The sequence below is a fragment of the Hordeum vulgare genome, chromosome 5H (assembly GCF_904849725.1).
Source record: "Hordeum vulgare subsp. vulgare chromosome 5H, MorexV3_pseudomolecules_assembly, whole genome shotgun sequence".
NCBI classification, from domain to species: Eukaryota; Viridiplantae; Streptophyta; class Magnoliopsida; order Poales; family Poaceae; genus Hordeum; species Hordeum vulgare.
In genome coordinates, this window is record NC_058522.1 from 321914740 (window position 1) to 321928949 (window position 14210).

At 44.8% G+C, this 14210-nt stretch overlaps 1 protein-coding gene across 2 annotated transcripts; it reads left to right on the forward strand.

Moving 5' to 3' along the window:
* The first annotated feature begins 313 nt into the window (after window positions 1-313).
* LOC123398449 (mannan endo-1,4-beta-mannosidase 8-like) lies at window positions 314-3379 on the forward strand. Of its 2 annotated transcripts, XR_006610151.1 has the most exons (6): window positions 314-724; window positions 1038-1232; window positions 1449-1571; window positions 1660-1871; window positions 1992-2562; window positions 3075-3379. XR_006610151.1 is itself a non-coding variant. In XM_045092920.1 (5 exons), exons 1-5 carry the CDS (start codon window positions 341-343, stop codon window positions 2338-2340), a joined length of 1263 nt encoding a protein of 420 aa, XP_044948855.1. In that variant the 5' UTR covers window positions 314-340; the 3' UTR covers window positions 2341-2600. The 2 variants fall into 2 exon arrangements, 1 of the variants encoding a protein (XP_044948855.1); XM_045092920.1 differs by lacking the exon at window positions 3075-3379 and having other exon boundaries at window positions 1992-2600.
* The last annotated feature ends 10831 nt before the right edge of the window (window positions 3380-14210 follow it).

Below are 14210 nucleotides of genomic sequence, written 5' to 3' on the forward strand. Positions count from 1 at the left end.
TAAGAGTATAATAATCAACTAGAAGTACAAGAAAAGATAGAACAAATTCTAACATATCTCATACTATTTTTTCTAACTAATCAATGTACTTAATCAATATAGTCAAGAGTCGGTGCTCCGGTGTTGCGATGCGATCTACGCTCGGTGCTGCGCGGTGAAGAACAGAGAAACAAGACGATCTTTCTGTTTGTTACTATCGAACAGCCATCATCCTTAGATCGGACGGTATGATTTTTTCAGAATAAAAAATCATTCGGTAGATTTATAACAACGCATTGAAACTAACTGCTCATAATGATCATGCCGGGGACGGTAGAAAAACCACTCAGCCGTTGACTACATGGGCGATATGATGTGTCGCGCGCCCGCCACCGCTCGGAGCACGACGACGCCTCGCATCCCACTCCTCCCCTACGTCTTCCTCGGCCTCGCCTCCACCGTCATGTCACAGGAGGCGGACGCGGAGGAGGAGTGGGCAGCGGTGGAGCGGCGAGGCGCTCACCTGGTAACGGGGGCGGCAGAGCGCCCCTTCATCATCCACGGGTTTAACACCTACTGGCTCATGTCCTTCGCCGCCGACGAGGCCACGCGGCCGCGCGTGACCGCGGCTATAGCCGAGGCTGCCGGGGCTGGGCTCAACGTGTGCCGCACCTGGGCGTTCGCTGACGGGGGATACCACGCGCTGCAGACCGCGCCATTCTGCTACGACGAGGAGGTGTTCCAGGTGAGCTGCATGTGGAGACGGGCACCTGCTTGATGAAATGCATGGCCAAGTAGCACTTTTCTTGTTAGATCATCAATAAATTTGCTGGATCTTACATTCTATGCCATGGTTTAGATGAAATTGCTATCTCATTCACATGCCCCACTGACCCACTCTCCAAAAAGAAAATAAGAAAATGGGAACAAGTGAAATTGGATGCTCATCATGCATTTCTTAAAGAAATTTGTATTTTCCGGTATAAAAGTCTGATCTCTGCACAGCAGTTGTGTTTCTTTGGGTTTTGGTGTCTGATTTTATCATGTCTTTTTGCCAGGCACTGGATTTCGTGGTGAGCGAGGCAAGAAGGTATAAGATGCGGTTAATACTGTCACTATGTAATAACTGGGAAGATTATGGAGGGAAGGCACAGTATGTAAGATGGGGCAAGGAGGCTGGCGTAGATCTTACTTCTGACGATGACTTCTTTTCTGATCCAACACTTAAAGGGTACTATAAAGCTTTTGTTGAGGTAAATTTCTGGTTCCTTACCTCAGATAGCCATCGGAAATGTGTTCCTGATATCTATCATGCTGCGTGACCAATGGAAATCATCATATGCTTAGCTATATGAAATGACACCAGCAAATTGTTATTGCTAATTTTAGTTTGCCATCTCTGAATTCTGTAGTCTTGTATTCCTGTTATACCAGAGTTTCAGTACTGTGCATATGTTTCTTTTGTTTAGGCTGTTTTGTCAAGAATAAACACAATCACAAATGAGGCCTACAAAGAAGATCCTACTATCCTTGCCTGGGAGCTGATTAACGAGCCGCGTTGCCCTTCAGATCCATCAGGCGATACGCTGCAGGTCCTTTATTGTAGTCTTATTTTTGTGAACTTTTATGTTCCATGTATGTTTGTCCACTCTGCATTTTGAAGAAATTGGGTTCTTGTAGGCATGGATAGAAGAGATGGCATCTTACGTGAAGTCTATAGATACAGTGCACCTCGTGGAGATTGGTATTGAAGGATATTATGGTCCGTCTACCCCAGAACTCTTGCTCGTCAACCCAGATGATTATTCAGGGCATGTTGGAACGGACTTTATCAGGAACCATCAAACACTGGGAATTGATTTAGCTTCAGTTCATATTTATTCAGACACTTGGTAAGTCCTCATGTCTGATCCCACATAACATATACAGCTGAGTAGCTATAGCGGCTGAATTAAACCATTCACAGAAATACGGAATTTACTATCAGGGCTGAACTTAGGATTTTTTGCTAGGTTGCCTGACTCAACAGAGGAAAGACACGTTCAGTTTGTGAACACTTGGATGCAACAACATATTGATGATGCAGCAAACTTGCTGGCCATGCCCATTGTGATCGGGGAGTTCGGATTATCACTGAAGGACGGCAAGTTTGAAAACGAGTTCCGCGAAACTTTCATGCAGACAGTGTACAATAATTTCTTGGGCTCTTGGGAGAGTGGAATGATTGGAGGAGGCTGCCTTCTATGGCAGCTCTTCCCTGAAGGTGCAGAACACATGGACGATGGTTATGCAGTTATTTTTGCAAAATCACCATCCACATTCAACCTACTTGCAAATCACTCAAGGAAGCTAGAATGTTGAGAGCATGCTGCTTCCCCTTCCCCTGCTACGGCTCCGTTCGGTATACAGGAATGTCGCAGGAACTTTTAAAGGACTAGTTTCCGTAGGAACTTTTAAAGGATCAGTTCGGTATACATGGTTTTTGAAGTCAGGAATTTTACTGTAAAGTTGAATGCCTTATGTATATCATGTACCCTAATAGCTGGTCTCTGGTTCAAAAGAACGTGATACCATGAAAAAAAGGTAAAGATTGAATTGTGCAATAAAAATTTGCCCCTCCATCCTGCGCATATTATATTTCTGGCATTTTGTTTCCATTTTATGTACGTATTTGTTTGTCATATACACATATGCAAACAAAGTCACATTGAATGGTACCCTCCATCTCTTGGGTAAGTGTAATATTGCATTTGGTATTGTGGTAGAACGTTAAGGTTTAATAAAGAGTGTGGATTCAGTGAGCACATGGGCACATGGCCAGATATGTTTAATATGTCACTTGCCCTGTCATGTTTATAGTTTTCTATTTTTGTTTCTCAATTATATTACGGAGGCACATCTCCAGTGTTTCTATTGCAGTTGTAGTTCTGCAAATGCTGTTTCTTTAGAAAATTGCGAATGTTGTGCACATAGTAGCAAATGCACAGCTGGAATTTTTCAGATATACTATCCTCAAATTGTGCAGATGTACACTAAAGATTCCCTGAGGATCATGTCTTACAAATATCTGATTATTATTTTTGTTTTTTCTGCAGATTTGCATCTTGGAGATTTGACTATTAGATTAAAAATTGGTTCTGGTGCAGCAAAGAAGATGCTGTGATCTGTGTCAATGACCGAAAGCACACCCGTTGGCTTGCACACTGCAATTACAGAATATGTTGGGTTCAATTTAAGTTCCTGACATCTCCTCTGTACCTGGACCTGGTAGAACCAAACTACTGATAGCATTAACATTTAACATCGAAGCACGCATTGATTCCTAGAGAAAACTATTATGTATAAGTACAATCACGCATTATTATTTACCGTTTCATTGAAGTCTGCTTTTTAGTGTTGACAGAATGGTTGTTCAAGAAAATATTAGCCATAATTGATTATGATGTTTAGGTCTCTGTGATACTGTGCTAGGATCGTTTTGGTTTAATAAACAGGGTGGATTTGATGAGCACATGGGCACATGGCCAAATATGTTTAATTTGTCACTTTTCATGTCATGTATGTGTAAGGATACAGATGTGGTATACACGAATACACGATCTACACTCACTCGATCCTATGAATCCAGTAGCTATTACAAGAATTGGATACACGAATGAACTAGAGGTATGGGAAGGAGGTAGCTGCCGCCGCCGGGTTCGTGATCCACTAGCAAATGTCTTCGCCAGGATACTTGTAGTTGATGTGGTGTAGCTCTAGCGAGGCGGCTGGGCCTAGCCCATAGCTATTGGCCCAGTATAGGAGGGATGCTGACATCCTCTCCCCCTTAACAACCGGCTTGCCCCCAAGCCGGTGCCAACTCTCGTCGGGTCATATATATAGGACTTTTTTTTTCATTGTGAATACCAATTTGAGCATATGCATAGTGCAATCAGCGAGCCAAGGACTAGAACATGATACGTGCAAGGCCTGGACATCGCAAAGTTCAATCCTCCTGGATCCCATTGCTCATGAGAAGAACGTACGGACATAAATAACTTTACTGTGCACTGTCCATTGCTCCGTACTCCCTTAGATTTGAACGCCTCAGATATGGAACAAGGAAACCTGCAATAAGGATGCTGGAATAGATACCAGTCGACCATTGAGAGGAGCTTAAAACTCAATTATTGCATCATGATAAGAGCTTGAGGAAAATCTTCAGAATTAGAGTTCATTTTGTGCAAGCCACCACAGGTAGAACTTCCAAAATGACATGACACCCCTTTGTGCAACAATTCATTGATATCATAGCCCAACCAATCAAGAGCAATGGTGTGACATGCAGTCGAGCTTGTAGCTGAATCCGACCAGGTAAGTAATAGGATATTCAGAAAAGAAGCGGCGTTGCTGCTATTTAGGACAGGAGCAAAGACACTAACAGCTGAATTATCTGAACCACTTTTATCCAGGTTTCTCACCAGTGCAAACATCTCTAAATAGAATTCATAGGGAGCCTCCCAAAGGATAAAATATTTAGCACCTTCTTATGGTCGTACTAAAAAGCATGTACCAGACTGCACGTTCTTGTGATTCAGGTGCTTCCCAAATATTGCTTCTGATCCCATCAATGCAACGTTGATGGTGATGTGTTCTTGCCTCATGGTCATACCCAATTCTCCAATATTTCTGTATGAGAAGATTGGTAAACATATACAGTCAGATGCACAACGACATTGTATTCTAGTACTCTCGCTTGACCATCATATTCAGATACTTGTCGGGGTAACCCGCTCAAGATATGGCAAGGAAAATAGGAGCATGCAATTCCAATGGTATATACTGAGTCGAGACATGGATCCAGTAACATCTTGCGCTGAACCTCATTTTCAAGTATAATGGGGATACACATTCTGGCTGGACTAGAGTCCACCATTCCCATGTGCTAGCTGGATTATCCGCTCTAACTTGTAATCCAATAATACATGGTAGGGCCATGTTGATATCAGTTTCTGACAAAAGAAATGTTCCCAGGCTGCAGTACTGAGTATGTATAGACTGACGATAATCATGTCTTGAATCTTCAAGTAAATATGAATACATTTGCCCACGATTGATGAAAATTTGACCTCTGATGTTCTCTCTTGCACAGTTGGCCTGACCAATAGTATTCAATCTGGTAAAAACTTGAAGGGGCAGTACTCAAAATTGATTAGTACAACTATCGAAGTTCTAGCTCCTGGCACAACAGATGATTTCTCAGGTCTGCATCGTCCACTCCCCTTAAATTCCTCATGGTTCAAATATGTCCAATGCATTGACATGCTCAAGACCTCTACTTCTCGGCAATTGCATGAAAATGATGGCCATTGTGGCTTCAGTTGGATAATCTCTTGACTGAACTTGAACAATTGTTGTGGCTTTGGTTGGCGCTCACGATCGTCGCCATGTATGCCATAACCTTGTAGCTCAGCTGAAACATACAACCTCCATTGTGTAGCACTCGCGTTCAGATTCTCCATTAACTGTAGTATCCGCTGACTCCGTGATTCTCTTGGCAAATTGAGATCACCAGTAAAATGCTTCATCACAGAAGTAACCTGCAGCGTTGGCCCATGCGTACTTCAGATGCATGTCATCAGGGAACTCACATGACATTTCCTCCAGAAACGGAAGCCTGCATGTTGAAGTAGAGACAAAACACAACTGTGAGCTACTTCCTGGATCTCCCTTGTCAAAACTTTGAGGAGCAGCGTTATCAATTAAGTAACCACATCCTGGTTGTGGGCTCTCTTGGCAACACCTTCCTCCTCGATGAGGTTCAAACTTCTTTTAGCAGTTACGGTTATCTTGTCCAGAGAAACATGATGCTGTTCATAATCATCAGAAACCTCAGCAGTAACTGTATCAGTTGACTGTGAAACAGGACCATAATTTTTTGGAGACCTCATGTCAATTCTAATTCCAGTCGTATCCACTAAAAGTTGATGAAGCAGACTCTGAATAGATGCTTTTTTGTACCCAAAAACTTGATCGTTCGCCTTGTGTGATAATAGAGTGCAATTCAGTAAGCCTCCTAAATCCCAAGTCATACAGCTAGAACCACCACTCTGATCACTATGAAAAAGTAACTGGGAACAGAAATGTTGCTCCGTAGGAATCGATGCACTACCGTAGATCCCCGTCAGTGACATAACCTGAGGCGGTAGCCATGGATGCTTCTGACACCCTCCTCCATGAGAGCTACCTAATACGCAGCACGACATGAGAAACCCTCACTCCCCTGGTTGAAGTTGTCGTTGAGGCAGTCCGTCTAGCATCTAGTGGGTGTCAGTGCAGCGACACCATTGGCACCGATGTCAAAGGCCTCAATGTCCGCATCACAAGCAGTGAGCTCGAGGACGAAGTTGACAATGGCCGAGGATGAATCAGGTGTCGTAGCTGCGGCAAGTGCAGACATCGCCGCAATGACATCTTGGCTCGAGCATTCCTTCCAACACATGGTCGGCGCAGGTCGAACACAGTTGTTGGCGTCAATGACAAGACGCCGTGGTATGCCACGGTCATCACAGGAGAACCCAATTGGGCAAGAGCGTCAGTTGTGATCGCCCCAGGGGCATCCTCCTCCTCACTGACCGTGTGGGAAGGCAACTGCTCGACCTCCTTGTCGTTCGGGACGACGACGAGCTCGGGGAAGACGACAATGTTGACCTTGTTGACGCTGCTAATGGTGACAACTTGGTTCGAGACATCCGTCGAACAGGTGATGTGCGTCATCGCGATGCAGGCAGGGGGCGCATCCTGGATGAACTCGACGACCTCCTGGGCCTTGGTGTTGGAGCAGGAAACATCTGGGACGGTCGTCGATGAGGCGTGCGTCGTGGTTGCCGGATCGACAAGCGAGGTAACCACGGGAGGGTTACCCACGCGTGCAATACCCAACACTGAGTTCATCTCATCCACCTTAGCAAATAGAGTACTACCACAACAACTGTTCCTTGGCAGACATAATATCCCACTCCGGTGGTAACACGATGGGCATGACGTCCTCGCGAATGAAACGGATGAACCAGGCGTGGGAAAAAAATTTGGGGAAAAATTTAGATAATGGCCTGGTTCTGAATATCAGATGTAAGGATACAAATGTTATACACACGAATACACGATCTACACTCACTTGATCCTACGAAATCTAGTAGCTATTACATGCATTGGATAAACTAGAGGTAGGGGAATGAGAGAGGGAAGGGAAGGAGGTAGCCGCCGCCGCCGCTGGGTTCGTGATCCACTGGATGCCCGCACAAATGCCTTCGGCGGGATACTTGTAGTCGATGTAGTGTAGCTCTAGCGAGGCGGTTGGGTGTAGTTTCATGGGGCACTTACGATCGGGCTAATTTTTTTCAAATATTGCATTTTATTTATTCTTTTTGAAAAATATTGCACAAAATTTAGAATTTTCAAAAATAATACGGCCTCGGCTTAGGCGTGGCCGATTGGAACCTATCGGCCTAGCCAAGACCAATAAGTCCTAATCGGCCTTGGTTAGGCCGATAGGCGTGTCAGCTTGGCTTCCGGGAGCTTATCGGCCTTGGCGAAGCCAATAAGCTCCTGTCGGCCTTGGCTAGGCCAATAAGTCCCTATCAGCCTTGGCTTAGGCCAATAAAGACTAATTGGTGTTGGCTAGGCCAATAGGTGCATGAGATTTTATTTTTTTTTGCTTGTTAGCTATTTTTCAGGCTCCATTTCTTGCCTCATTTCCCGCCAATTTTTAGTAAAAACTTTTAAAAGACTTATACTTAGCAACAAAAAGAATAGTACACGCTAGGACATGAAATTTTCAGCAACTTTTACTTCTATACTTACGTTTGTACAGCCGTCTTAGCACCAACACTAGTTTTTTTTACTTTGTAACCCTGAGCTACATCATTATAAATTGGGTTAGAAATTGATAGGCTCCGGCCCCAGTGCGTCTTGCATGCTCTTACAAGAACGGCCGTCGTGGAAACTGCAAGAGAAAGACAAATATGCGGCGCTGGCCTCTCGAGATGTTGCAACAAGGCTGCATGGACACCTGCTGCAGACTACAGGCCAGTTGCATGTCAACTTTTTAGAGGTCTTTTTTATTTTCATATATTATATAGTAAGAGCGAACCGTTTGACCAAAGCTCTTGCTTGCCTCTCCCTTGATGCATGGCTAGGCCATAGACGTGAAACAAATCAAACGCTCGAAACACGAGAGACAAACGACAAGATGCAGCAGGTTGCATGCATGCGCGTCAACCTCCTTTGATGGCTACCAAAAACATGGAGCTCGGGCTAGCTGTTGCTTGGTGATACATACTCATGGGCTGGTGGCACCTGACCCGAGTCTTTTCTCTACTTCCGATCCACGGACCTGCCTAGGGGGCTAGAGCTCAGCAAGACGACATCGTCTTCTTTAACGAAAACCACAAACACAACAAGACAAGTTATATTGTATGAATACATCACTGATTTTGTAAGGTAGCTGGAGAGCTAGAGTAGATAAAGCATGGAAATTGCAAGAAGAGAGACAGAGAGGGAGAGAGAGAAGAGAGAAGATAGAAGATAGAGAGAGAGGGAGAGAGAGAGGACTAGAGAAAGTTGTCGTAGTAGAGGGGTAGCAATCTATTCTTTGTTTTTTTCAAATTGGCCAAGTTTATCAACCATAGACTTGTATTGGTGCCTTGGCTCGTGGCACCAACCAAATGAAGAAAGGGAAAGAGAAGGCATGGCAAGAGAAAGTTTCGTCTGATAGTGCGACGCTGCCACGATCATGGTCATGCACGTCTAACTACTTTTGCTACCTAAACAAGACACTGATTCAACATAACTACATTTCGACTGCCTCTCCCACTGACACTGCCTCGCTGTCGACGCACCTCCTGGTAACCGTACCACCCGTCGGCATCGCCGCTACCTCATTGCCTTCCTTGGTCATCACCGCCCTCCTGCCCGACGCCGAGCCTGTTCGCCCCCATCGCCGTCGTCAGAAACAAGGTGAAACGTCGTCGCCATAGCCGATTCATCGGATTGCTTCGAACCTTCTTCTTTTTCCGTCGCCATTTCCCGCCAATTTTGGCGGGAAAGTATGGGGGGATAAATTGACGGGAAATTATGGGGGGTAAATTGGCGGGAAACGGGGCGGGAAATGGAGCGTGGAAAATAGCTAACATGTAAAAAAATCCCATGCACTTATTGGCCTAGCCAACACCAATTAGTCCTTATTGGCCTAAGCCAAGGCTGATAGGGACTTATTCGCCTAGCCAAGGCCGATAGGAGCTTATTGGCTTCGCCAAGGCCGATAAGCTTCCGGAAGCTAGGCTGACAGGCCTATCGGCCTAACCAAGGCCGATTGAGACTTATTGGTCTTGGCTAGGCCGATAGGTTCCAATCGGTCACGCCTAAACCGAGGCCGTATTATTTTTGAAAAATCTGAATTTTGTGCAATATTTTTCAAAAAAATAAATAAAAAATGCAATATTTTAAAAAAAATAGCTACGATCGGGACCCCTGCTTCCGCTCCCATGCGGCGCCGCCCCGCCGCACCGGAGCGCCCCTGCCCCCTTCCTACGGTCCTCTCCAACACCACCCCCCTATTGTCGTCGTTCCTGGGGCTCGCACGCAAAGCCTGTGTGCCACAACGGTGGCGGCAACGCTTCTACTCTGCTAGATCCGGTCAGGGGGCGACGGTCCTCACCGACCGGACATATGGCAGTGATGTGGGGCAACGGGGGGCAGTTTTGGCATGCATGTGACAGCGTACGGCGACGGGTATTGCGACGGCGGCTTGGGTGCCGGATCTGATCACAGATGGGCTTCGACGGGCCGCACAAGTTGTTGTCGTGTACCATACCTGTTCCGTCAGCAACATGCTATCATTAGGCTCGACATGCAACGCGAGGACATCGGGGGCTCTGACCCTAGGCGTGGGCGTGGCGGTGGTGGCCACCTTCTTCGTCGGAGGTGGTCAACCTGAGGCTGGGTGGTCAGATCTCAAGATCTGTCATCTAGTCCGAGATGCGAGTTGAGGAGACATAGTTGTCGGTGAAAACCGAGCCGTTGACGGGCAATTGCAGCGTTTTACGTCGTTACCTTGATGAAGGCATCGTCGTGTAACTATTTTCGACCCACTCGTGCTGCTTCGGGGGAAACCCTAGGATATGGTCTTCCAGATCCGACGATGACGGTATTGCATTGTCGTTTCTCTCTTAAGAGCATCGTTTGTGGAACATCGCTGCAAGACAGAGGCAAGTGGTGGAGCGGCTTCGTCTTGCAGGGAGCTTCGGTGGAGTTGTCAAGTCATGCCTGGTCGATATGTGCTACGCTGAGTCATGCCTGATTGGCAGGTGCTATACGCACGACAGATCTCTTCTAGAGTCTTCACGTTTGGACGGACGAACGCGCGACGATGGCGTCGTTGGGCGCCATGGTGGCGTCTACGGATGTCCGGACTAGGAAGGATGATGCGGATCTCTCCCTTGAAGATGGATTAGTGGTCACATGATGATGATGTCTTCTAAAACGTGTGCTTTTGTATGCGTTTTAGGTCTGTTGCACTCGTTGTTGGTTCTGATACATTATGTGAATGGATCGGCGACGACACCGGTTTTAGATATGAGGTGTGAGAGCATCTCACATTATCGAGTTTGTAGGTGTGATTAATGGTTTCGGATGGATTAATGTATATTCTTATCAGATCTTTATAGAGTAATTAACAAAGATGATTGCACGCATATATTGATATAAAGACCAGGGGATTTAACCACTTTTTCTAAAAAAAATGTACTCCTCCTATGTAGTTTCCTATTCATGTTTCTCAACTGTGGAAGTGCATTCTCACGCGGTATTAATGCCACTCGAGGTCTTTATTGGGATAGCCGATGGCGCTTGAATTCTGATCTCACGGTAAGCGTTTTTGGAGGGTCATGTACTCCTCTACCGAGTCACTCAACCCTATTCTCAGGAGAAATTGGTAAATCCTGCTACAGTGCTACACATTAATGGTTGTAGTTGCCATACGTGGTACTAGTGTTCAAGTCTATCCGTCAAATAATTTTATGCCATGAATCAATATATGTTCCTATATATTATTGTTCTTCCAGACCCCCCTAACTTGTTCTTCATGCGTATTATGCAAATAACTACAGTACTTAGAACTCAATAGATGCGAGAATCATAGGAGATTTGTTAATATATAATGTGATTACCATATGATTTCAGATACCAAGCTTGATGAATTTTAGTTATACAAGTACTCTCTCTGACCCACAATATAACATATCTTTGCAAGCTGTTTATGCATGCAAATACATCTTATACTGTGGGATGAGCCTGAGGGAGTATTTGTGTTTGTTGTACCGGTTTACAATTTATAATTTATAAGGGCTTATAAGTTACCAATAAGCTGCACGTAATTGCAAGGAAGCCGGGAAGGAAGTTTAATGCACTGTACTTGTTCAAGCAAATATTGTGTAGGGTACTTGCTGTGGTTTGTAGAAATCCTTCGACACTTTTTTTTGCAGCCAAATCAGAGAGCTTTATTCATATAAAGGCATTCTTGCGACAATCAGCCAAGAGATTGGTCATCAAGAAGTTAGAAGTTTCCACTAGTCAGTTGTCGGTCACATTTAACGTACAAGTATGCTTTGCACACAAATGTGCCGGAACGTTTGCTAGTCTGCTTACATGCTAAATAACAAAAGAGATAAAAAGACTACTAAGCTCTCCTATCTCTAATAGTAAAGGAGCCACAATTGAGCGAGAATTGTGATGAGTGTTCGAGAGTGTCATCAACTCCATACAATCAACTTCCATAATCACCTGCAAGAATCCCCGAAGAGAAGCAAACCGAACTCCCTCTCGCAGAGAAAGACCCTCCATGATCAAGGGATCTGAGATCCCAATAAGTGGCTTGCACCATGCCCCTAGGAGGGCCGAGGAGGAGCGGGCACCCCCTCCTGCACCCCCTGCCTTCTGCCAGACCGAGGGCTTTGTCCACGGTGATCTTAATGAAACCATCATCAGGCGGCCTCCATCCGAAGCCGGGAAGAATCATAGCATCCTTGCGAGGAAGATGAAGAAGCGCTATAGCCTCCTTAGTGGCTCTCATTGTTGTTGTGGGATCTCTTCCTTGATCTCCATGCTTGATGTGATTCCTGAAATACCAAATGGACCACATGATAGTGGTAATTTTAGCACGACCATCAGCCGTGAAGCTAGGATCACGGATGATATCCTTCGCCCATGTGTCCGGGTGGAGACTAGGGAGCCGAATTCCAAACCATGCACAAGCCTCCACCCAGAACTGCTGAGCATGTTGGCAATGAATTAGCGCATGTTTCAGATCCTCATCCGCTGCTAAACATATTTTGCATTGACGAATCTCTGTAATATTCCGATAGTTGAGAGTGAACTCATCTGGTAGAATCCTGCAAAGAACTCGCCACCAGAATACTCTCACTTTTGGAATGACATTCAATTTCCACAAAGTTGTCCACAACTGTTGATCATCATATGAGGTCTCGGTAGCCGTCCCTTCCTCTAGAGCCAAAGGCTCGTTCTGAGTCACAAGAGCACGGTACGCCGTCTTCACAGTGTAGTTGCCAGTTTTTTCGAATGCCCACGCAAGAGAATCATCACCTCCTCCTTGCCGGAGAGGAATATCGAGTATAGCCTCCGCATCCGAGGCAGTAAAATTATCCTTGACCCTATCCTGTCTCGAGGACCAATTTGTTGTGTCAATAAGATCAACCACTCGATCAATGTTGGTATTGGAAGGCCTAGAGAGAGGTATCATGGAAATTGTTCCTGCCATCCATTTGTCGGTCCAGACAGAGATGGTGCTGCCATTTCCCACGCGGGAGATCAGTCCACTTTGCAAGGCATCCCTCCCCGCCATGATCGCCTTCCAAGTGGCGGAGGCGACTTGGGTGTAGCAGCCTGCATGAAATCAGTGTCGGGGAAGTACCGTCCCTTTAGAACTCCTGCATGAAATCAGTCTACTTCAGCATTTTGTTTGGTTTACTTACTTTAGGTCAATTTAACTCACAATACTTAAATATTTTGGTGCTTTGTCCGTTAAGTTTTTTTCTAATTTACTAGCGCAATTTAATTATTATTTTTGTTGTCAGAGAGGGGAAATTTACTTGTATCTGTTGGCAATTTTTATTGAACATTATTTTGGTTGGAAACTTCTTTTTGGAACACTATTTTGTTTGATGAATTTTTTATCAGTATTTTGTTTGACGACTTTGTAATATCTGAGTTTAGATTGATTATTTTGGTTGGGGGCAGCAACTTTAGTTTAGATGGGTTGGAGTCCCTTAGCGCAGAATTGAGGAGCCACTAGTTAGGGAGCGCTTCTTCGGGAGCCTTCCATTGAGCACTCCCGTTCATCGTTATTTGACGCGTTCTCAGCTGCCGTCACGTGTCGTGCTCTGAACGTTTCCTCCGAATTTGTTTTTTATTTTATTTTTTGCACTTTTTTTGCCTTTTTAGAATGGTTTTTTCTGATTTTTTGGTGTTTCGGTTTTTCATCGGTCTTTCTTAGCTTTCGCAACCTCGGAAGACGGAGTGATGTTTGAAAAGAGTACTTCCTAATTAGTGATTTCGCACAATCGGGCGTGTGAAACGCTAAATGACAGTCTATTTATAAGGCTTACTCTAACGCGCCGGCCAAACGGACGCAAATTTTGAAAATCCCTATTCGACGCATTCCAAGTCGAATAGTCGTTGTTTCACAAAGGAGATCCAGCGATCGTTTCATCTGAGCCGACCCGTTTAAGCATTTCAACATCTTTGTTTTTTTGTTTTGAAAAACTTGTAGAAGGTTTGTGCACCAAGTTTTTTCTTATTTAACATTATTTTAAATTTTGTTTTCTTAATTAACAATGTATTAAATTTCATTTTTTTATTTGACACCGGAAACTTTTTCTTCCCTATCTAACAATGATTCTAAATTTTATGCCCATTTTAAATGTAAGTGACACTTAAAAAGACCTTTTTGCCCCTCATATGATATGTGTATATGCTGGACAATAACACACACAATATCAGTACGGACAAGTAGCACATACACACAACAACAATAGCTTCCGTGCAACAACACATAGATACACAATAGTACACACAACAACGCACACACACAACAGACACATGCACACGCACGTAACAACACACATAACACACACACATCACACATACACGCAACAAACACACACACATACACACGC